The sequence below is a fragment of the Perissodus microlepis genome, chromosome 9 (assembly GCF_051167445.1).
Source record: "Perissodus microlepis isolate ML-2025 ecotype Zambia chromosome 9, ASM5116744v1, whole genome shotgun sequence".
NCBI classification, from domain to species: Eukaryota; Metazoa; Chordata; class Actinopteri; order Cichliformes; family Cichlidae; genus Perissodus; species Perissodus microlepis.
The window spans coordinates 31,477,723-31,501,286 of NC_140469.1; the positions used below are offsets into that span (position 1 = coordinate 31,477,723).

A 23,564-nucleotide genomic window follows, 5' to 3' on the forward strand; every position below is an offset into this window, starting at 1 on the left:
CTCATGTTTGTGAAGAAAAATGTGTTTGGATGCTCTTCTGAATGCGCTGCAGGGTGGAGCTGCCTCACAGTGAAGAGGAGCTGATGGATGGATAGATGGCTGGCGGATGGATGGAGGAGGGGTGGAGGACAGACCTGTTGTATGGGATGCCAGCAGTTCTGTGTGTGTGTGTGTGTGTGTGTGTGTGTGTGTGTGGGTGGGTGTGGTGAGAGCGTCTTGCTGATAAGCAGCTTGTGAAGCTAACTACCACTGCAGCGCGTGTGTGATGGCTGATACACACACACACACACACACACACACACAGCCACCTTCACCCTGTTCACAGCAAATAAAGCCGTATTTACTGCGAGTACAAAGTCCGAGCGCCTCGACTGTGAAAGAATGTCACGGCGGATGGAGGGAGGAGGGCGAGGAGGACGTTTAGAGGAGGGTGGGGGCCGAGCAGATGAAAGGCGCGAGGTGGAGGTGGAGGAGGATGCTTGGAGCAGCTTATCTCCACTTTTATGATTTTATGCCTCAAAGACTGACGGGCCGCTCGCGGTTTGAAGTACCAAAGTTTCTGCGCGCACACGTGAAGCACACAGAGACGGGCGAGCGCTGTCTGAGGACACGCCGTCCTCGCATCCATGAACGTAAACATCCATGAAGCTGCTTAGTAAGGAAGAAAAGTGCCAATTATAACTGAAGAACCTGAATAATTACAACATCCATGAGTCTAGCGCTAACAGGAGCTGCTAACGGCTAATTCAGCTGTCTTTAATAGGGAACAGTTAGCTAAACAGCCTTTATACATTTACAAGCAGGTTTATACATCTGAGTTTAACAAGCAGTTAGAACCATAAAATATTGATGTTTAATTAAAAACTACAAAAAGCCCCAAATGTTCATATTTACAGAGCCAAACATGCAAAACTAGCCTGATAAAAATAACAGTTTAAGGATGTCTTCAAACAGGAGCTGCTGAAGTGTAATCTGGATACTTTTAATGGCAAAAAACTGCCTGAATTAGCAGAAATACAGAGTGAATGCTCAGGACATCAACATGCCTCACACCACGCCAGGCTAACTGGGTTTTTAGCTGTTAGACGCTCATGGCAAAAGCATTTATACAATCTCTACACATCTGTGACTTTTACACTAATTACCAGCTAAGATCAGGAGTGCATCTGATAATTATTGTCAATAATTAACTTGGTTCATAGAAAAAACAATCCTAATTCCCTTTAATGCCAAAAACACCAGCAGAGAAGCTAACCTGCAACCTAAAAACAACGTTTTCTGAATGGAGTTTTGCATTAGAGCAAGATGACGCGAGTTAAATAAACGTTTTTAGATGCTAACCCACAGCAAACATCCCTCAAAGAGGAAGAGGAGAAAGACGAGAAGAGAAGGGGTTAACAGGAAGTGAAGCAGCCTCTCATCAGGAGAGCAGAGGAGGAGATGGAGGAAGTGGAGAAACAATAGCTCCCCTCTTTCTGTGTGTGCGAGTCGGTCCATGTGAAGCCTTTATTATCAGAGAGGCAGCGTTACGTAACGTCAGAGATGTTGTTCATCTTCTGCTGAGCTTCCAGGAAACTTTCACCAACTCACCAAAAACACACAGATGATAGTCGAGGAGGGAAAAGTCATTCAGCACGAGCAGAGAGGATGCTGCTGCAGGGAAAACTGCTTCATGCTGCACATTCTGACTCCTTTTATGACAAATATTCACACATCTGCTCACAGAAAACACCCAGAAAGGTCGGCTTAAAGAAAACGGCTTCACCGGGAGAGTTAAAAACCTGCACAGGTGACTAAAAACAACAGTTTGAGGGGGGTTAGGAACACCAAACAAGCAGAGTTACGCAAACGCACCTCTGCAACAACTCATCAGGTCAAGGTCGAGTAAGAGAGAAACACAGCGGCTGAAACAAACACCAGTTTCTGCTGATTTCAACGTTTATATCCTCGGGTCTGCTCCTCTGCTGATGCCCAGCAGAAAGCCAGGCTCTCCTAAAAACGTGTAACTAAAGTTTACTACAACAAACTAACACGTCTTAGATCAGGAGAGAAAGTCCTACAAGACAAGAAAATGATGCTTTCTGCTCCTTTGTTGGGTCCTGTTAAAACTTTCAAACATTCACAGATTTCTTTTACTACCTTTTAACCTCTTTATGTAGGAAATTAATCAATACTTGAAACTTTCCCTCTGACTTTTCACTCATAAAAAAACACTGCGTAAACTCTCAGAGCAGGAACGTTGTGTACTTTGAAAACTTGATCACAAATGATGGTTTACTGTAAATGTCTCTAAATGAGCCAAACTGAGACTTTACTTAAACACTGATGTGAACAACAATCAGTCTTCTTCATGTGAAGCATCTGACAGCAGAGCAGCTAAACACAGACCACTGTAATATTGACTCAGGCTAACTTTAGTGCGTTCACCGCTATATAAAGACGGTGGTCTGTGTGAGTGGGCCATGGTGAGCGGAGACACACCTTCAGAGGCTGTTTGAGGGTTCAGACGAGATGTCGTGACTTTATCTTACAATCAGATTCATGTTTAAAAACACATTAAAATAGGGGTCCTGGATTAGAAAGGTGTTAACTGCACGTCCCCACAAAGACAGGTGTACAAGTAAACGTGTGTGTGTAGGGTAGCTGCAGCTCACCTAAATTTAAACCCAGCAGTGTGTGTGTGAGATACAATCCCACATACACACACTCTGATGGGAGGAGGCCATCAAATGACACACTAAACTCTGTGTGTGTGTGTGTGTGTGTGTGTGTGTGTGTGTGTGTGTGTGTGTGTGTCCTACTTTAGTGCTATTCATCCCACATCTCGAATGACACCCATCCTCTCCTCGTCTCAGTGTTCAGGCCTCACAGAGCAGTTCATCAGTTTGTCGTCCACAGACGATCGATGGCGGCGCTTATTCATCAGCTATGATGATTTTTTACATGAAGTCTTGTTTTAGAGGCAGAAGGTTCCCTGCTGTGTAGTTTCCTTTACCTTTGTCTCGGTAAAATGTGGCGAACTCCAAAGAAAGGACGTTCAAGTCACCGTTCTTTATGGTTTCTTCATGAAATTCTGCATTATTGTGGAAAAACCAAACCGAGATGAGGGTGTATGAATGACTCCTCCTCTGGCAGGTTCACGTTAAACAAGGCTGTATGACTACTGCTTGGATGAAACCAGCCAGGTAAGCAGGTGTAACACATAAATGACACGAGGTGGATTTATTATTTATATGTGTAATAGTTACGTGCAGATAAAAAGTGGCCCGGGTGAACCATGACCTGACCTGGATGTGGTGAGGGGTGGAAATCAGACAGTGGAGCCTTCAGACCCAAGCTTCTGTCAGAGGCATGAAGCTCACCGCCGACGGCTCAGGTCGAGCTAATGACACCTGTCGAACTCACCAACACTAACAGCTTTCCCTTTAAAGCAGCCACTTTCAACAAAAGCTTGGCATATTGAACTGGTCCTGCGCCGCATTCCCAGGAATCAAACCTCCAAAAACCAACGAGCGCAGGCCCGCCGGGGCGGGGGCGGGGTGTCAATTTAATCTGCTGGTATTAATGCATGAAAGATCTCCATCACCTCCTTACGGAGTCTGGGTGACCCGCAGAGCTCTACGTCACATTTTTATGACGACGGCAAAACAAAACCACTCCAGACAACTAGAACTGCAACGTATTTAAACACAAACACAAGTGAGACGCCAGAGGAATAAAGGTGATGCAAAATCACCACAATGAGACGGGAACGCCAAAGTACCGCCACGTTACAGGGACACCCAGATCGGACTTTTTGCATCATGTCCTACGTCAGCTGTGTTCTCGTGAAGGATTTGGTTTGTGTTCACGGGCGCTCAGACGGGTGCGTGTTTATATTCACGTGAACATCATTAAAGTTGTTTTCTGTGTAAATGTCACCATCAGCTGCCCACAGACCCTCGGGTGGACTCGGGCTGTTGGACTGCAGCTGCTGATGTAATCGTTCTCGTCCAGATTAAGAAAGGAAATAAAACGTGAGGCGGCTCGTCAGCTTCTCTCTGTGCAAACGCTGTGAACAACAAACTGCTGAAAAGCAGGTTTTTGTTCCTTTTTCATTCGAAAGGAGAAAACAAAAGAACACATTAACACTTTTAAACAGCCTCTTCCTCCACGTTCCTCCCTGAACCTTCCGTGTAGTCTTCACCGTCTGCTGAACAAGAAACGCTGCGGCTCGGTTTCATCAGCCAAGCTTACAACTTATAAAGACAGGAAGTGTGAACCTATCAAAATAAAAAGATTTTAACAGTGAAGCCGGTCACTTTAGTGGGCGTTTCAGGTTTGGGTGAAGGAGCAGGGGGAGGTGAGCCATTTGGTCCACCCAGAGGTGTAAGAGTCTGCCTCCCCCACCCTCCCCTCCACACCTCTCTGTCTGCATACAAACAGTCACAAACCTCCCCCACTCTGATGTCACCCCGATGAAGACTCAGAGAGCCCACAGGAAGCTCAGAGTTGTCACTGCGACTGACCACACTTCCTGTTTAATGTGGACAAACTGAGCATCTTTGGAGGTGGGATCAAAACCTTTAGCAGGATCAGTTTCACGCACAGAAACGAGTCATTTCACTGTCATCTGCTGACAGATTTTCCACCAACTTCATGCAGAAACGTCCTGCTGCTGCAGTTTGTCACAGGTTCAACAAAGCGAAGCACCGACAGCTGAGTGTTTGAGGCTTTTCTGAGTCACATAAACTGGACTTCGTCTGGTCCTGAGAAGTTTTACTGGACGAATCTCTGACAAAACTGATTCAACGTCTTCATCAGTTTCAAATAACCAAGAAAAAGTCTGCAGATCCAGTTTTCCTGAGTATTCTCGGGACAAATGATCGATCAGGTATGAGCTGGAAACGCTCCTTTGTGGTATCGATCAGTTCATCAGCAGCTGATTGATAACTGAAGGTGTTTAAAGCTGCAGTTTCAAGGTGATGAAACCTTGAAGATATCCTCTACTTTTCCTTTACAGGGACTAACTGCATCAGTCAGCTGATCAACGAATCAATCGATCGGCTGAGCTGTCGGAGCGGCTCGCTGACGAATCAAAGGGAACGAGCCGTGAAGCAAACGTTACCGGCTGATTGGTTCAAACAGCGATGATGCGACTAACTGATGACTCACTGTTAAACTAATCAAAGAGACCGTAAAGGTGTAGAACAGGAGCAGATAGCAGGTCCGGTTTCAGAGTGAACTTTGACCCCAAACTCACTGCCTCACCTCCTCCTCCTCCTCCTCCTCCTGCGGGTCAGGAAACATAATCTTATCTAAAAAAGGCGAGTCCATAAATAGAGGCGGAGACACCGAGGAGAGGGAAAGAAAAGAGGTGTAGTAACATCCTCCCCCTCCTGCCCCTCCTCCCCCTGCTGCGTGTGGAGGTGCTGCATTCACTCATCTAGCAGCTGCGCTCTGATTGGCTGAGATGCAGCATCAACAAGTTGGAAACATTGTGACTCTTCAAATCCACGCAATTATCACGAGACAGAAGCACAGGAAATCAATAGACTGCGTGTGTGTGTGTGTGTGTGTGTGTGTGTGTGTGTGTGTGTGTGTGTGAGGATAATGTGGCGATAATGGCGTCTCAGAGGGAGAACGACAGCTATTAATTAGCTGCTTCACTTTTGTCCCTGTGAACACAAAAGTCCCTCTGAAACTCCCCATTAACTCTCACTCACACACACACACACACACACACACACACACACACACACACACACACACACACACACACACACACACACACACACACACTCTTATGAAGGCAGCACAGAGGACGTTTGAAAACTTTTTCCATGTAAAACTTCATCAGACATATTCTTGAAATAAATGTCAAACATGTAATAAACACTGTAACTTTTATTTCATAGATTTCTAAAAATTAAATATAAAAACATTTTTATTCACTAAAATAAATAAATAAACTGAATCACGTGTATTTTGTAGTGAACAACATTATTGTGTTTGAGTTCAATTTAACAGCATAATCAGGATAAACACACAAACGTTTATTATTAAAAATAAACAATTAAAGATTTGAGCTTTTTTATCTCTAATTATAAACTGAATAAAAGTGGTTTGCTCACATTCACACTGAGCTGTGACTGAGCTGCTACAATAATAAATCCTGACGAGGGTTCAGAGATGATGCTGCTCGTGTCATTTATCAGACATCAAAGAGCTTCCAGAGAGGAGGTGAAACTGTGTAGATCAGAGCACAGGGAGGTGATGAGGAGGAGATAAAGAGGAGTCACAGTCAGTTGGTTTCACTCCTCCTCCTTCATGCTGCATCATGTCTTTACATGAACACAGGCTGAGTGTGTGTGTGTGTAGCAATAACCACTCACAATGGAGGATACCGTCACACACCAACACAAGACACTCTTTGTGTGTGTGTGTGTGTGTGTGTGTGTGTGTGTGTGTGAGAGAGATACATCATCGACTACATCATCGGTTGTCAGCATTTTAAACGTTTGCCACAGAAGAAGAAGAGGAGGATGAGGAGTGTGCAGTGAAGAGCCTCAGGGTGGATTTATTATTACTGTGATGCAGACGTGTGAGATTGTTGTGTAGATAATAAACACCAAGATTTGTAACTTTTTTTTACTGTTTTTGTTGCGAGGAAACAAAGAAGGAGCAGCAGCCGCCGGGCTGCTGTGGTAGACCTCGGCCTATTGGACGCTCTGCGCCAATAACAGGATCCAACTTTACCAAACAAACATCTGCTCGTTCTGCCACATAAACCAGATTAAAGCTACACTCAGGCTGCAGACAGTTTTTTCCCTCTTGGAGCTGATGATGTCACAGAGAGAGGATGTCCCTAATATGGTCGTCTCAGACACCCGAGTAAAAGCCAAAGAAACCGAGCTGTTAACCCAGGATAGTGTGACATCATCGGCCTCGTGAAGCCTGGGCGTGTCTGTTCAACATGGCCGCTGGTTTTCTGCCCCGCCTGGAGCACCAGACCGGCGACCCTTCAGGGTAACAGGCTGAGGCGGGACAGACCAGGCCATCACGTCAGGATGAGAGTGCGTAGGTATTTCTACAGGTGACACGGCGACCATCGTGAACCTGGTGGAAATACGTGAACTCTGAGCGCAGCACGCAGTAACACGAACGAGCAGAAGATGCGCTTTTTTGATTGAGTTTGTAAAGCGCTGAACTCTCAGCCACTCAGTCGAACGTCAGCAGCACAAAAACAGATGATGGATCCATCGGGCAGCTGCAGGAATCAGACCCACAGAGGAAAGTTTTCAGCACTGCAGCTCCCGCTTTCATGTTTGACTGACCCTCCCCGCCTCCCTCCCAGCGTTACATCTCCATCTGAAAAACACCGCCGCCTCTGCTGCTGCCGCTGCTCCGTGAAGCTGGGAGGTAACATTTCCCCCTCAGCAAGAAGAGCCAGTCCGTGAGAGAAACAGAGAGAGATCAGCGCCTGTCGCCGAGGGCCCAGCTCGGCCTCAGTGTTGAATTTCGTAATGGAATGCTAACTGCTCATCCGGATCCTTCCTCCTCCTCACAGCAGAGGAGGAGAGGAGGACCAAACGCAGCGGGAATATTCAGCTCTTCGTTGCAGGAAACCTTCCACTCGTTACACATGATCTACCACGAAGCTGCCCGTCAGCACAGCACCGACGATCCACCATAAAAGATGTCCATGAACTAGGTCAAAGTCTGGATGTTTGAACTCATGCATCTATTACAGATCCAAACAGCCTCTGCTGACACCTACAAATGCATTATACACATGTGTAAGTGTGCAAGAAACCCAACAGATGCACTAAAGTGACCCCACAGGGGCAAAAGCTGCCATAAAACACAATAAATGTACAACACACACGTCTGAGTCGCACAAATATGATTCTTCCTGCAGTGCGGGGCTGACAGATGTTTCAATGAAAGAGTCAAAAGGAATTAAAACAAAGAAACTTTAAATAAAGCTACAGTGAGAAACTGCAGAAAATAATCTCCTCAAAGTCACATTAAATCCACTCTTTAGCAGATCAAACACAGTTTAAGAGCATTTCAGGAACATCACAGGGTTTAAAAACTCCACAAACACTCTGTGGAAGCGTGAGCATGTGGGGAACAAATGCATTTCTATAGATAAAACAAAGAGAAATTTAACTTTCTGCAAAAGATTTGGAAAAAAAACAAACCGATTGTGGGTAAAAGTGTTACAAAATCACCATAATTTCCTTTTAGAGAGCTACCAGAGCACTAAAGATTGTAATTATAGAAGTAAAGTCACAATCATCTTGCCAAAACTCAGTAATAGTTACTGCTTGACAAATATGGAAACAGAGCATCGCTAACTGCCATTGAAACAAGCCAAAGTCACTAATGAAACCCATAAATCCACTTTAAAGTGTGTCTGTGTAAGCTGAGCTGAACTGCAGCAACAAACAGACGTTACAGGAGTGCGTTAAACAGCAAAATGTTTGAAGAAAAGTGACAAAATGAAGCAGTAATACCCGCGTAAAGATCGCTAACATTAGCCAAACAAGCTACCGGTCAATCCAGACTACATGAAGGGGGGGGGGGCTAAAAGTTAGCTTGAAAGTCCTCCAGGAAGTGATAAGGTCACCAAAGACTCGCTGTTCCTCACTTTAAGATGGATTTGTTTAAAACATTAAAAAAAAAACTGCCCCAAAACAAGAAAGACTATGGAAGAAAGAAAATAGCTAAACTTACAGCAAACCCCACAGGAACACCCATAAACCCACTTTAAGTGAATCGTGGCCTTAATTACCGATGATGGGATTATGTTAAAGCCAAAACATACTAACAAAAGTCAATAAATAGGTTCAAGTAAAGTGGGACACCACCCAAATTCCCCTGAGGATGCTGAACTAAAGAAGGACGTATTTCTTATTAATCACTCTCAAGTTACGACACATTGCCAAAAAGTCTGTACTGTTTAAGTAATTAGAGTAAAAGCATGTTTTGTATTCTTACGAAACTTTGTAAAAAGCACTGAAAGTTAGCCATCTTAGCCAAACTGCGCCGACAGCAGTCATAGGCTGAGCTAAACACTAGAAGATATACACAAACGCCAACAAAATGAGCTCAAATCAACTTTTTCTTCTATAACTTAACAATTTACACCCAACAATGGGTCCATTTTATTCAGTGTAATTGGAGAAAACGTTAAACAGAAGGAAAATTAAAAGGATTTATTCTCCAGAAACTAAAGTACCAAAAACAAACCCACTCACATGAATATAAACCCACTTTAAAGCGACTTTATTCAACTTTTAATGAACTGTGGACACAAATAACTACTGTTGGACTGTGCTCCAAAACATACAAGCCAAAACTATTTAAAGATTTAAAGGGAGTAAAAGTTACAGTTAAAGCCATAAAGTCACCACAGAGTCGCTGTACTTAATGTAATTAGAGTAAAAGTCCATTTATTGTGTATAAAAGTGTGTTGTATTTGAGAGCCGCGATGGCCTCTGTGCTTTCAACAATGACAGACTCCTCTTACAGTGAGGTTAAAGTTCCTCAGCAGGGAGGTGCACAGAGGTAGAGAGACACTGGGCCAACATGGAGAGAGAGAGAAAATCCCTAGCAACCATTATCTAACCAATCCAGCCTGAGACCGAGAAAAACGCCATCGGTCCATCTCCTCTCCCTCCTCGAACTCCGCGGCCATCAATCATTGACCCGGACACCGATAACAGCGCCTCTTTGACACAGTAAAACCGCGTTATGGGAGTTATTTAACAGCCCGGCCAGCATCCTCCGTCGTGTACCAACGCGGAAAAAAGGAAAAAAAAAAAAAACACGACGACGAGGCTAACGGCTAACAGCGCCGCGAAAAAGTTCTCCAAGTCGACGGTTTGGGGCTGGGGGCGGTTGAAACGGGGGGGGGGGGGGGGCGCCCGGTGGTTACCGTTTAAAATGGAAGTTAGAACCGAGGACGATGTCGAAAGACAGAAAAGACGGAGCTCGAGGACGGGGGAGGAGGAGAAGGTGGATGCAACAGGCGTCACGTCGATGCTGCTGCTGCGCGTAACCACAGACGGTGGAAAAGTGTCGGGAACGCGGCGAAAAGTCGCCCAACTACCGCAAAAACTGGCGCAGGCGGAGCGGGACGGCGGGTTCGGCCGCCTCGCCGCCGTGTTGGGCCGGTTCGTGAATGAACTGGGGTCCCTTTCTGCCTAAATATGTCTGGGCAAGGTCATCGCGCTGGCGTCGAGCTCGCTGCCATTAGCGGAAGTCGAGCCACCAAAATAAAAGCTATATTTCTTTTATTGAGCCTACAGATTTAAACCCACATCCACACGTTTGCGGATGTGTGTACATTATACTAAATAAAGGAGGCTTTTGTGACTTCTTTCGCACATAGTTAAATATAAAAGCAATATGTGATGTGATTTTCACAATAAAATGAACAACTTTACCATTAAACCTGCTTTAGATGTATTTGCACCTACATATCAGACCTCCACAAGCACGTAAAGAGCACGTAGAGCCACACGGCACGGTGAGAAAACCATCATTTACAAAGAGAAGCATCAGCAAACCCACAGTTAAAACTATTAGCTTCAAAGATGAAGTCTGAATCACTTTCAGGTCAGAGCGCTTTCTAACACAAAAACGTGAGGTAACCCTTACGGTTCTCCGTGTGCAACAGGTTGTTTTACTTTGAAGAAGTCTCTTTGAGGAAGTACTCCGTCGGTTGCCGTTAGCTTGAGCGCTTAGTTTTACACATGGCCACTAGCCCCGAGGCTTCGACCAAAGTGCATCCGAGATATGGATGCTCGACTCCGGCCGCGAGCTGCAGACTTTGACCTCCCTCCCACCTCCTAACACCCTACCCGCGGGGCAAAAACCGCCGAATAACTGCCCTAAACGTGCACACGGGGCGATAAAGTTGCACCAAAAGTCGAAAAACAACAAGTTGCTGAATGAGGAAGAGACACACACGGCTGAATTCCACCGCTTGGATGCGCATCAAACTAGGAAGCAGCCCAGAGAGGAGAGAAAAGTAGTAACGCCACCCTTACCGTCTCCACATCTCCGCTCAAACTTCACCCCTGGCAGCACAAACAGGCGCAAAGTTCTCCCCGAGAGGCGCAAACAGCGCGGGGAGCCTGCGCAGACACTCGCACAGCACCAAAACTCAGCGATGGAGACGAAAAGGACACTTACGCTTCACTTTGTTGGGGTTGGGCTGCTTGCGCCGAGACATCGTGGCGAGGATGATGGTGGTGGTGGTGATGGATGGGGGGGCTGATGATGATGATGGTAGATGAACGGCGGTGATCGGGGATGATGAAGGTGATGAAAAAAAAAAGAAAGGGTGCGAGAGGCTGCAAAGTTGCTCCGCAGAGGAGAGAACTCAAAATGGCGTATTCCGAATGGATGAGCAAACTTGGACAAACTTTACTCCGGCTTCTCCTCCTCCTCCTTTTCTCCCCTCCCCTCCCCTCCTCCACCTCCTCCTCCTCCCGTGCTGCTGCTGCTTGTCTTCCTCTCTTCCCTCCCGAGGAGGAAAGAAAAAAGTCGACTCGTGGAGAGGAAAATGTCGCTCTGGAGATGTTTTATACTTTAAACTCCTTTAACTCCCAGCTCCCTCCTCCTCTTCCTCCCTCTCTCGGTCTCTCTCTCTCTGTAGCTCTCGCGCACACTCTCTCGCTAAACCTGATAAGTAAAGCTCATCACGTGTTGTCTCCAGTTTCCAAGGGGACGTGGCCACCAAGCATCTCAGTCAGTACGCACAGACACACGGACAGCCGTTACTGGATTACTTATTCCAGCCGTGATGGAGCAGGAAACGATCCCACCTGAGAGCTCCGAAACCAAAAATATAAACTTCAAAAGTCCGCAGAGGTCTCGCGGCACGCAATTTAACTCGCGTGCGCCGCAGATTTCTGCTTTAATGCGCAAAAATATTCACTTTTAGGCAACTTTCGTTCCCAAAGTATTGACATTTTCACCCAGCGTGTCCTCTCACAGTCAGAAAGTCCCCTCGTTTCCTGCCTCGCTTCAGATTCTCTCAAAGAAACCCGCTTTCACGCCGCTCCTTTATCGTTTACGCGAAGTTTCGGGGGCTAAAAAGATAAGAAACCATCCACTTAAACCCACACACGCTACACGCGCAGCTGCTTCATCTATCGCGAGAGCTCTGCACGCGATTTCAAAGAGGGAGGATGCATAGGGTCAGCCAGAAGCTGGGGAGGTGGCTGTGGAAGACTGTGCTACCGTTTCCAGGGAGGTGTTGGTGAAGTAGTCACTTTGTTTTCGGGGATGAAGCGAAGAAAAGCGCGTGGGGGAGAAACTCAGAAGTTCACATAAAGACGTTAAAGTCGTACTAAATCACGTGCAGGTACCTCTGTGCTCCATCCAGGGCCATGCAGCAGCAGTTATGTGACCCGCGATAGTGGGTGATTAGCTCAAGCTCAAATAATCCCATGTTTTATTTTCACCATTGGGTAAAGTTCAACATGTACATGTTTTAGTTTGGACAGACTTGGACAGGATTATGTGAAATTACAAACTAAAACATTTTCACTTCACATTAAAGTTCATTTCAAAGAACTCCAATCTACTGAGTCGTACTGATTATGAGTTCAATGCTTCTTTGTTTCTATTTTTTAAGGATTGTAAACTTAAATCTGATTTCTCTGTGGATGCTGTGTGTCAACCTTCCATGAAAATCTAAAGGATGTGACGTTTATGTGAGCTCCCGAGTGCCTCGAGACCCCACTACATCCTCACACACGAATAACCTGGAGCGAAATAACCATCAGGCAGCCCAAAACAGGAATAAACGCTGAGGGTACAGAGCTCAACAGGGAGGCTCTGGAAGTAAAATCCTTCAGAAAGTCCTGACATCCGAAGTGTAACCCTAAAATGAAGCCAACTAGCCACGAGGTGAATCATGAACACAAAAAATTAGATTTGGATCAAAAAAGAGTAACAAAAAGAGGCAAAGTTACAAGTCTGTGTACATGATTACTTTTACAACTGAAGGAACTACTCCCCCCACAATGCAGTGCAACTCTCACGTTCACCTTGGCACTTTTAATGCTCTTCATTATTTGTTGTGTATGTTGTTTGTAGGCTAGTTACCAGTATTGGGGTGACATATTACTTTTTAAAAGTAGTGCATAATGTTACTTAATGACTTCCTGGAGAAAGTAACCCTTTCCACTACTCGTTACTTTGGTGTGACTCTGTAACATGGCCTGAAATGCATTGCTACAGTTACCAGTATAAACCTGAGGCTCACTCACACAGACCCCTGTCCTAATGAGGACACACATAAGACGTGTAAGTGTCAACGCAACACTCACAACATAAAGAAAAAAGAAGATGTAAACCAGCCCAAAGATACTTTAAAGCCATCACCATGGTGATTTAAGAAAATGAGGAGACCTGAATGTAGTACAGTTACATGTTACATTACTGTTACTGAAAAAATGTCATGTAACTTCAGTAATGGGTCATATTAGCTGTGTCCCAAAACGTAGGCTGCATCCTTCGGAGGCCGCATTTGAAGGCTGATTACGTCACAGCCGGGCGACGAAGGCTGTCCCAATTCGTCGACTCCTTCAAATGCGTCCTTCATTTCCCCGAATTCGAAGGATGGGTCTGGTGTGTCGTTCGTGGCCCACCATATCCCAGAATTCATAGTGCGGCCCAGCCAATTCTGGTTTCCAACAATGGCGGCAGATGCTTAGTTTTAAAATTACTCTTATTAATCTTTCTGGGTCACAAAATAAACTTTTAACATATTTTCAGGCGAGAAAGTAGCTGTGTAAACCTCAAATATCTGCTCAGTTTATCAAGACATCACATATTTGCAAAAGTGCTCCGACGTTTTTGGAGACGTCTGTTACCCACCAGCTCAATAGCTAGCCGGGGGGTTCAAAGGTCACTCGAGCCGGCGAGAGCAACGGACTCCCGGCTTCATCGTTTTCAGACCCCCGCTGTCTTTTGTTACTCAGGATAAAGATGATATAAGTCACTCGGATAACTTATAAATGTAATTGTTTGGCTTTTTTCTGTGTTTTATTTGTTCCGGAGTAAATCGGTTTGGCTGAGATCAAAGTTATTAGATTAGATTAGATTAGATTAGATTAAATAAAACTTTATGAATCCATTGGATGGGTTCCTCTGGGGCTTTCACACAGCTGAATAAACGTCAAATAGAAAACTGATTAAACATAAGTGTGAGACGGTCGAGAATTTACGGCAGGTCCTGTTATAATTTAGATAGCAAGGAGCAGACGGCTGAGTTTATTAAACTCTACTGAGACAGCGGTGACGCAAATCTGAAGGCTAGACCGTCCCATTTCACAGCCATTTACTTCCAGCCTTCTCGGTCTTCGAAGGACCCGGCCCACGTAGACTGCGAAGGCCGGGTCCTCCGAAGGATGTGGTCTACGTTTGGGGACACAGCTAGTGATAGCACTGCTAGCTATCATTATAGCACGGTGCTTTATTCTTGGCTGTAATCATTGCCTGGGCTGCTTCTAAAGTTTCATGGTCACAAAGCAAACAGAAGTTCAGGGGTTTAAAAGTTTCCATGGCAAGAGTGATTTAGGATTATGGGTAGAGTACTTGTTTTTCACAGTAAAACATGTTTTATTCAAATAAGCTCAATTTCATACAGATGTGAAGTTCAGAGTGTCGTAGCTCATCTTGAATCTACTTTGGATAGTTACAACTTCATGGCTCATAATCAAAATCCCTGTAGAGAATATCATAGTAGCACTTTTTAATCCTAGAAGCTTACTGTTTCGCGAGGACTCAAACTTAACTTAACTTAAGCCTGCTAGCTGCTACATGGGTTAGCAAGCTGTCCGGTGTAACAGATATGCTAACATTAGCCAGAATAAAGCTAGTTTTATACAAATGCTCAAAAAGGGCCAAAGTTTCTTATTGCTGCTAGCTAACACTAGCTTGTCTGCTAACATGGACCAATAACAAGCTATGCAGCACAGCAAAACTATACACCTGAAACCAAATTATTTAATTTTGTGTTTACTTTGACTATTACGATAGTTCTGTTATATGCGTTCTACCTTATGAGCTACATGCCATTCTACTTATTAAGGATTTTTGTAGTCTTTAGCTTTAAATCTAACCATGTAAACAAACTTATTTTTTGAAGATGGAATAAATAAAACGTATCTTATGCCAACATATCTTACCTTAATTAATCCAAACTCCTGGGGTTGATGCGGCTAGTGGGTTAGCTTGAGATTTTCAAGCTAATGGACCATTAGTGAGGGATTTATGTAATATAACTTAACAAATGTAGCTAACGAACCATAGCTTCTTTGCTTCCTAATAAAAGTAATGCACATGAATGGAAATGTTATTTGCGGGTATCTGTGTCAGCGTGATATAAACATGCACTTTATGGCTAAAGCTAGCTAACAAAGCTAGCTAGCATTAGCTAATAACTCACAGTCCATTATTTTTCCAAATATGCTCATTCCGGCTCCAAGAAAACAATATACCAACTAGAGCCATTGTAAAATATAAAAATAGTTATAGTGTCACCCACTGACTTCATAAAGTCCCATTTTGAAGGCTTGAGCCATCTTGGTAGGAAAATTCCAGATGTGATGAGGAAGATTAGGTTAATGACTTATGATTGACAATTCATCAGCCAATGAGCTTGCAGTTTCGTGGAAAAAGACAATCAGCCATTTGAAAACATGGTATGATTTAGATTTATGAAACAGGCTTAGTGATTTATTCAATATAACACAAAGTGAGTGGCTCAGCAAAAAAACAGTGTATTTCCATAAACTTGTAAAGGACTGTAAATCTTCTTCAAACTACAGCTATGGCCATCTGGAGGCTCTCTGACAGAATGCAGGTTTTTAGGCACTTCCGCATTGGTTATGTCCACGATTTACACAGTCTATGGCACCGTCACAAACTCTGAGGCTTCAAAACGTAGCCTCCAAAATCAGTGGTTGACATTACGTTGGATACATACAGTGTGTGGAGCATCGTGCTTCACGCCAAGCTAAAGGTCATAAAACACGAGCGATCTCCGACACTCAGAGTCGAACCATCACAGAGCCTGAACTTTACGAGGCTGAAACTCTCCACTACAGAAACTTGCTCCGCATTTTCAAGGCGGCACTGACCTTTGTGCAAATCACTCCACTGTTAAGGACCTCAGAAAACAATGTACCTCCTCTGGGGTATGTTGGGTGGGGCTGATGGATTAAAGCAGTGGCCCTTAAACTGTTGTGACATGATGGCACTGGAGGTGGGGCAGCGGGACAATAAGTGTAATGAGTATCATTTTCTAAGGAAAACAAACAAGAGTTTACCTGTGCTATGGGGCTAGCTCTTATTTTGCTAACATCCAGCTTGTCCCATTTTTTTATTTACAGTAATTAATAGAAGACCGAACACTAAGAATGAATCCAAGAACCTTTTTTTGTTTTAAAAGAAAACCACATAAATGCTGCGTTAGAATAAAGGTCATCAGAGAAAAGTAGAAATTGAAAAGCTTTTTGATATTTCTGGTTTTGCTGGTAGGCTGGGCTCATTTAGTTTCCCTCTCAGGACGTCAGGGGGCAGTTTTAGAGCCTCCTCTCAAACATCAACACCAACAGGTTTAAGTTAGACAGAATCTCCTGGACCTCACCAGATGCTGATTCATCACCTGAACCAGATTCCCAGAGGAAACGAGCATGGCTTTTCCTTTCAGCAGGAGTTATTCTCCTCACTGCACAGAGCTGCCCACCCTTCCCCCTTCTGGGCTCTAGGTCCACTCGCTCATCCACAGGAGAGTGCACACAGGAAAAAGTCCTCGAACTTCTTTTTGAAGTCACATTTTCACATGAATCATTTATTCCTGATAAAGTGATTCACCCAGAAACGAGAGTAGGGAAACACCCAAAGTCTTGTCTGTCATCATCATCGGTAGCAGGCTGAACTAGCCCGATACCGTCAGAGAGGCTCTTCTTGCTCGGCTGCAGGGGAGAAAAAGGAGGAGGGGTGTGATGGGAGGAGAGATGGCTGTGTGCTCCTCTCTCCTGCAGGGGATGATGGGAGGAGGAGGAGGAGGGGTCTGTCTGTATCTAGAGATGGAGGGCTGGCAGGAATGCAGCGAGAGAGCGAGCAAGGAGTCGAGCTGCTCGCACTAAATTTAACAATGAGGGTTTAAATTTAGTCCGAGTTCGGTCCACTGCTGCTGCTGCTGTTTTCTATTTATCACACAGACACAAAGAGAGAGCACAGCCTCATCTCTGCACACAATTATCAACAAGTGCTAGTTTGTTCAGAGGGAACGCGCAGGAAGTGCATCAGCTTTTACTCGTGTGAAGAGGAAACACGAGGAAATCAACACGTTTTCATCCGTCACTGAGACAGAGGAATGGCAGCTGTATGGTTTTTAATGAAATCAGCTGTTTAGATCATCTTAAAGGTGGAAGAAATGTCTGACTGCAGTGAGACACACATCCACGTGTCTGCAAACTGCTCAGCAAGTGGTCGCCAAACTTGAAAAAGTGCAACACAAACTGGAAAAGCTTGGTTTTCTGCTGCAACCAAGACTTTCAAAGCAAACTGAGCTCTCTTACTGCGAGGGTCCTTCACACACTCACGGAATGGGGGCAACTCGGGATTCAGTATTTCGCCTAAGGATACGTCAGGGGATCGAACTACTGACCTTCCAGTTAGCAGGTGACCTGCTCTACCTCCTGAGCAGGAGCTGCCACCGGTACATGCACCACCGTCAGTGCCTCATGTAATCCTGCATGTGGTTCTGTTGTTATGTGACTGACGGTGCTCGAGTGCGATGAGTCTGATAGAGAAGCAGAAAGAGGTCAGTGCTGTGTTGACAGCTGAAACATGCACAGGAGCAGCAGGAGCCTCTGCTTCATTTCATTAAGGGCTCACAGCACTCGCACTTCACAGGACACGTTCACTCACATTACTCCCTGAAGACAAATGACAAGTTTACCTTATCAGGACAGAGAGGAAGTCGAGTCCATGTGATGTGACTGTGTGTACAGCTGTATGTCCCCCCCCCCCCCCCCCCCCACACACGCACACAGAGCCTTGAAAGCAGATAATGACATTACATCACTAATCCAATCACTGCTTTTCACCTCAACTGGGCACTTTTCAATTCAAATTAATCTGCTGACATACACAAACCCATTCCTCTCATGGACACACACGCACACACACACACATTGAACTATGCACAGATCTCCATAATAAACTTTATCATTTTGGTTTAAAATGAGCTTCCCACATGCCTTCAACTTTCTGAGTGTTTAGCCCTGGGCCTGATTATCAAAGAGAGAGATTGTTAGCAGGATAATAATTACACCTGGGGCCATTTTACCAGATTTACTGGAAGACAAACTGGTTGTTTCATAATTGTATTTTCATTTAGTTTAAAGTGTGATCGCGGGGTTATTTCTAAACACAGAAGTTTTTATTATCAGTAGATGAACAAAAACAGATACAGCAGACTAAGCTAATGTAAGCAACAACTAGCTAGCTTAGTTAGCAGGGTGCGATCATTTGATCGTCAGGATGCAACTTTGTCAAGTGAAAAAACAGCTGGGTGAGCCTCAGAGTCACCTTGTTTTTATTTATCAGTCAGTCAATGTCTCCTTTCTACTGTTTTTAGTATTGTTGATTAAACGTTTGCTAGCTAACATGCTAAAGTCAAATACCAAGTGAGCATGCTAACTGATACAGCTGGGGCAGTTTATCTTGTAAAGGAAGCTAACATGGGCTAGCTGTTAAATGATTTTATTTAATTTTGTGTTTGAGAGTTGTATCTCTGCACATGTTAAAGACACAGCACATTAAGCTAGCCTGGTTAGATAGATGCAGCCATTATTCATGTGATAGTTACGAGATAGTTTAGTGGGGGTTTTTTTTCAGCACAAGCAGATACTGAACCAGATGAAACTGGACCCACCCAAAGGAGCCACACTTTGATTATGCTAGCAAAAACAAAGCTTTTATTTAAAGCTAATTTGGCTACATTTAACATTAATATCAGACATTTAACAAACTGTATTAACAGAAGAACCTGAACCGCAGACTGCCTCTGTTGTTATGTATTTAGTGCTGATTAACAGATGTTTGTAAGCTAACATGTTAAAGTGGGATACTGAACAGGGGAACCATTGCTTCCTTTCAGTGGGAGACCAACATTATCTTGTAGTTGTCATTTTAACTTTAAGCACACTGTCTGTTGAATAAAAACGGTATGTGAAGAACCACCACTGAAAACATTTTGGGCCAAAAATTGATTGTAAAGAGCTTTTGTTCCCCTGGAAGTTAAACTTTAACCGCGTAGCTGCTGATGAACCCGGTCAGGATCCTACGGTGCTTCGGCTCGCTGTCTTCATCTCTGCTTTAATTTGCATCATGTTTGTCCAGATTTGCTGCCAACTTTATAAAAATATTAAAGCTTCTGAATGAGTTTGACTTTTAAATTTCCCCTCAGGTTTCATCAAATAAGAGAAACATTGAATCACTTTTGTTCTTTAACTGTTTTTTTGTGGGATGAAAGTAAAAGAAGAACAAAGTTTAACTCTGCTTCTGCATCCCGGCCTGAAACGCAGGGACGCAGACGAGGACTGTGATGTTATTTATTGGACTGTAACCATGGAGCTGTTGCCAAGGAACGAACCATCGCCAACAAAAGGCTGGATTCATCCATTCATCCAGCGGAGCGCGAGAGGAGGAGGAGGAGGAGAGGCATCCCTGCTCGACCGAGCAGCCGGAGAGAGGAGATCTGAGCTGCACAGCCACTGCGAGCTGACACAGTTGTTGTTGATGAAACTTTACACACTCCTCTTCCTCCTCCTCCTCCTCTTTCTTCATTGGAGCGTTGTCCGGACAGGCAGGCAGGCAGGCAGTCACATGAAGCCAACACCTGTTGGCAGTGTGGGGGGATGACAAGCACATGCTGCTCCGTCTCACACTGTTTCCCAACCGGCTGCGCAACAAACACATGTCGCACACGCTCACTTCGCAGCAGAGAAACGACTGCAGACGCAAAGAAACTCCAACAACATGAAGCTCAGACATGTGGTCTGCAGTTGGAGAGGGAGAGAGGGAGGAGGTGTGGAGGGGAGAAAGCAGGGAGAGAGGAGGGAGGAGGGGGTGAAAAACCGGTTTCCAATAGTGACGGATGATTTGTAGGTAACAGTTGTTTGCCTTGCAGCTCGAGGCCTGCCCTGCTCTGCCGCAGAGAGTCTACCGCGTGCATCTCCGGCAGGCTGACAAACTCATTTCTCTTAAAAGCATCACATCACCCGTGAAAGCACAGCAGCCACCCACACAAACACAAAACACACCCAAATATACTTTATAAATATGGAAATACATATAAATATTCACCCATTGATTCTGCTTTTGTCCTGAGCTCTCATGTTACTTGAGTTTTCTGCAGGATGCCGGCACCTACAGTTTGTTTACATGTGAAACAAGCGGCTCAATAACCCAATCTACAGTCTGTGTCATGCAAATGTAGCTATTAGCACCTTAAAAGCTGCAAACCCAGGATTACAAGCTGCTGTTGCTCTATAACTCTTAACTCACCACTGTGGCCTGTTTGGGCCTCTGTGCAATCAGTCTATGAAAGCCTGAGAGGCTGATTTCACCATGATGATTATTTAATCCTGAAGTGATCACATTTGGATCTAAGCTAGCAACAGTATGTAAAACAAGGATGTGGCTATCAATGTTCCCTCTAATGTTTCATGTGTCTGAGCGAACACACAAACTCCCTGAGCGAACCCTTGGACCACTGTGAGCGACATTAGACGTGTGCACTTTGGTCACGCCAGCATTGAATCCATCCAAGTTACATGTTTATTAAAATAATCAAATTACAGCATTTACATTTATGTTAGACTAAGTTTAATTAACTGCTTTAGCCCACTTACAATGAAAATCTTTAAAAAAAATCTTGTTCATGACCTGTGTAGTATGTTAACACTATTGGAAGTAAAAATAACTTGAACTCCAAAATCCGTTACTTAACAACTAAATGCCATGTTTTGATTGGTTGACATGGTACATTTTCGACCAATGGGAAAGGGTGGGGAGTGTTTTGGCTTCGTCTCTGCTCACAGGCTTTCGAGCGTTTTCCTTATAAAATGCAGTTTTTACCGTTTCTTCCCGCAGTAAATATAAACAACGATAGTATTCAGGAAGAAAACCAAATATTGCATATTTTTTTATCATAACTCTGGTTTTACGTGGCCGATCAACACAATTTAAAAACTGGTATAAAGTCACATCTCCAATGGTTGTACACGATGTCATTAACGTGGCTTCACTCCACATCAGCCACGCTGCTTTGCTAGCTAAAACACCGGTGTCGGCACATATTTACTTTAATCTCAATTCAGGTTAGAATTTTTTTTGTGTGCGCAACGCAGATTTTCTCTGCGCAGAGACTGTGCCAACAGTGCGCAATTGCGCAGCTTAGAGGGAACATTGGTGGCTACTGTTAGCTCAACAAATCCATTTTAAACTTCAAGTTTAGCAATTAGCCATCACTGTTTTGTACTTTACAGTTAGAGAAGCAAGAGCACCACAGCTAATGACAACTAGCTTGGTTAGCAACATGGATAGGTGCTAAGAACTGCTGGGAAACAGATTAATTACACCAAAACTGGGATGGACAACCATCCCAGAGAATTACTTAGTGGACCAACACTGGAAGCACTTTTAATGTTAAACTTACTAGACCATGAAAGGAAAGTTAAAGTCTGTACTAACTGTTGCTGTGAATGGGAAAACTAGCTGTAAACACCAACTGACTGCTCAACCACCATTTTGTGTTAGCATTAGCCTGGCATTTTCAGCATTGTCAGCATGCACGTTTGAAACCTGGACAACACCTCATGCTAAGTTAGTTAGCATGAGGTGATAGTTTGCAGTGATAGTTAGCATGAGGTGATTACTTAGTTAGCATAAATGACTATTAAAGGGTGTAAATATGATCATTTCTGCATTAAATGTAGACATTTAAACAGGAGAGTCTATACAGATTGATTTGCTTTTGAAGCCTTGCGTGGGCACAAGAGGGACTGTAATACTTGGTTCTTCTGTATTAATAATACTTTCTTCAGTCTCCTTTAACCTCTCATTTTAGATAAAATCATTCACTGTACGACAGTGTAAAAACTTTTTATCCATGTTTCCTCCTGCAGGCCTGCACACTAGATTAGCGAGATTAGATAAAACTTTATTAATCCCTCGGGTGGGTTCCTCCGGGAAATTCGGTAAAAGAGAGAAGAACACTAGAGAGAAGCTAAAGGGTTAAATTTCAAAGTCAGCTTTGGCTTCAGGTTGGGAAATGTAACTGTGACAGTGTCAAGTCCTCTGAAGTATAGATGAACCAACGTGTGTGTTTGTGTGTCAGCCTGATCTGGACCAACCAGTTTTGTGATGCTGATACTTTAGATACAGTTACTATGACGACTGCTCACCTGTTGCTGTCAGAGTTGGGGGTAGGGTGTGTCACTACCTGTGCTTACATGACTTAAAAGTACAATGGCCTACATTCATCACTAGCACTGAAGCTAAAACAAACAAACAAACAAACGTTTTCAGGAGTAATGTGTGATGTGTAAAGATTTTCAGGTCCTCCACAAACACCAGAACTCACTTGTGTTTATATCACTACATGAGATACAGCATATCGCATGTCGTCATGTTAGATTAAAAAAACATCTCAGATCAATAATCAGAGGACACACGCATTCATTTGTAGCTCTCTAAACTTAAATGATGTCTTGAACTTAACTAGTGATGAAAAGTCTTCACACACACACACACACACACACACACACACACACACACACACACACACACACGTCATGGTTACACAATTCATTTATAGCTGATTTAAAACTGATAAAGATTTTCTACAAGCTTCTTATAGCCATAAACATGTCTTCATCTTGATTAGTGATTTCTGTTATGTGGCCGCAGAGTGAAACTCTATATACACACAGTCATGTTTATATGACATTAGAACATTAACTTAGCAAGCAAGCTAAAATTTACTGTCTAGCTGCTATGTTTGGTGTCAAGCAATTTGCAACTAGGCTAACATTAGGTAATGTTTGTCAGAAGAAGGTTACATTTGTTTCACAAAGCCCATCTGTTTAGCCAGCTAGCTGCTGAAATTAAATGAGTAACAGATTCATTCAGCTAATTTACAGCTACCTGGTTAACTGTATTTTGGTTGCTACTTTTATTGCTATTCAAAATGCTAGTTGGCTAGCATAATTTCCTCACCAGCTGTGGCGATTTTAAGGATGCTAACTTTAATGTAATGTCCAAATATATTGATTTATCCATTAGTAAATAAGGTAATGATACAAAACTAATTGTATTGAAGTGTTTTCAGACACACTGCCACTAATCGCCTGATGTTAACGCATTCACAATTTTGGATACGTGAAAATCATGGTGTCAAAGTAGGATCACCTGATAACCTCCACACAGGCCTGAAGACTGGTGTGAAACAATCAGACTACTGCTGGTTGCACTGG

General features: G+C 43.9%; 1 protein-coding gene across 2 annotated transcripts in view; it reads right to left on the minus strand.

Moving 5' to 3' along the window:
- rreb1a (ras responsive element binding protein 1a) overlaps window positions 1-11,460 on the minus strand; it is a 54,169-nt gene extending 42,709 nt beyond the window's left edge. For both annotated transcript variants that reach the window (XM_084939895.1, XM_084939896.1), the window contains exon 1: window positions 11,188-11,460. In XM_084939895.1, coding sequence (XP_084796021.1) covers window positions 11,188-11,227 — 40 coding nt within the window. In that variant the 5' untranslated portion in view covers window positions 11,228-11,460. The remainder of the gene's footprint in view (window positions 1-11,187) is intronic.
- Window positions 11,461-23,564: the final 12,104 nt, after the last annotated feature.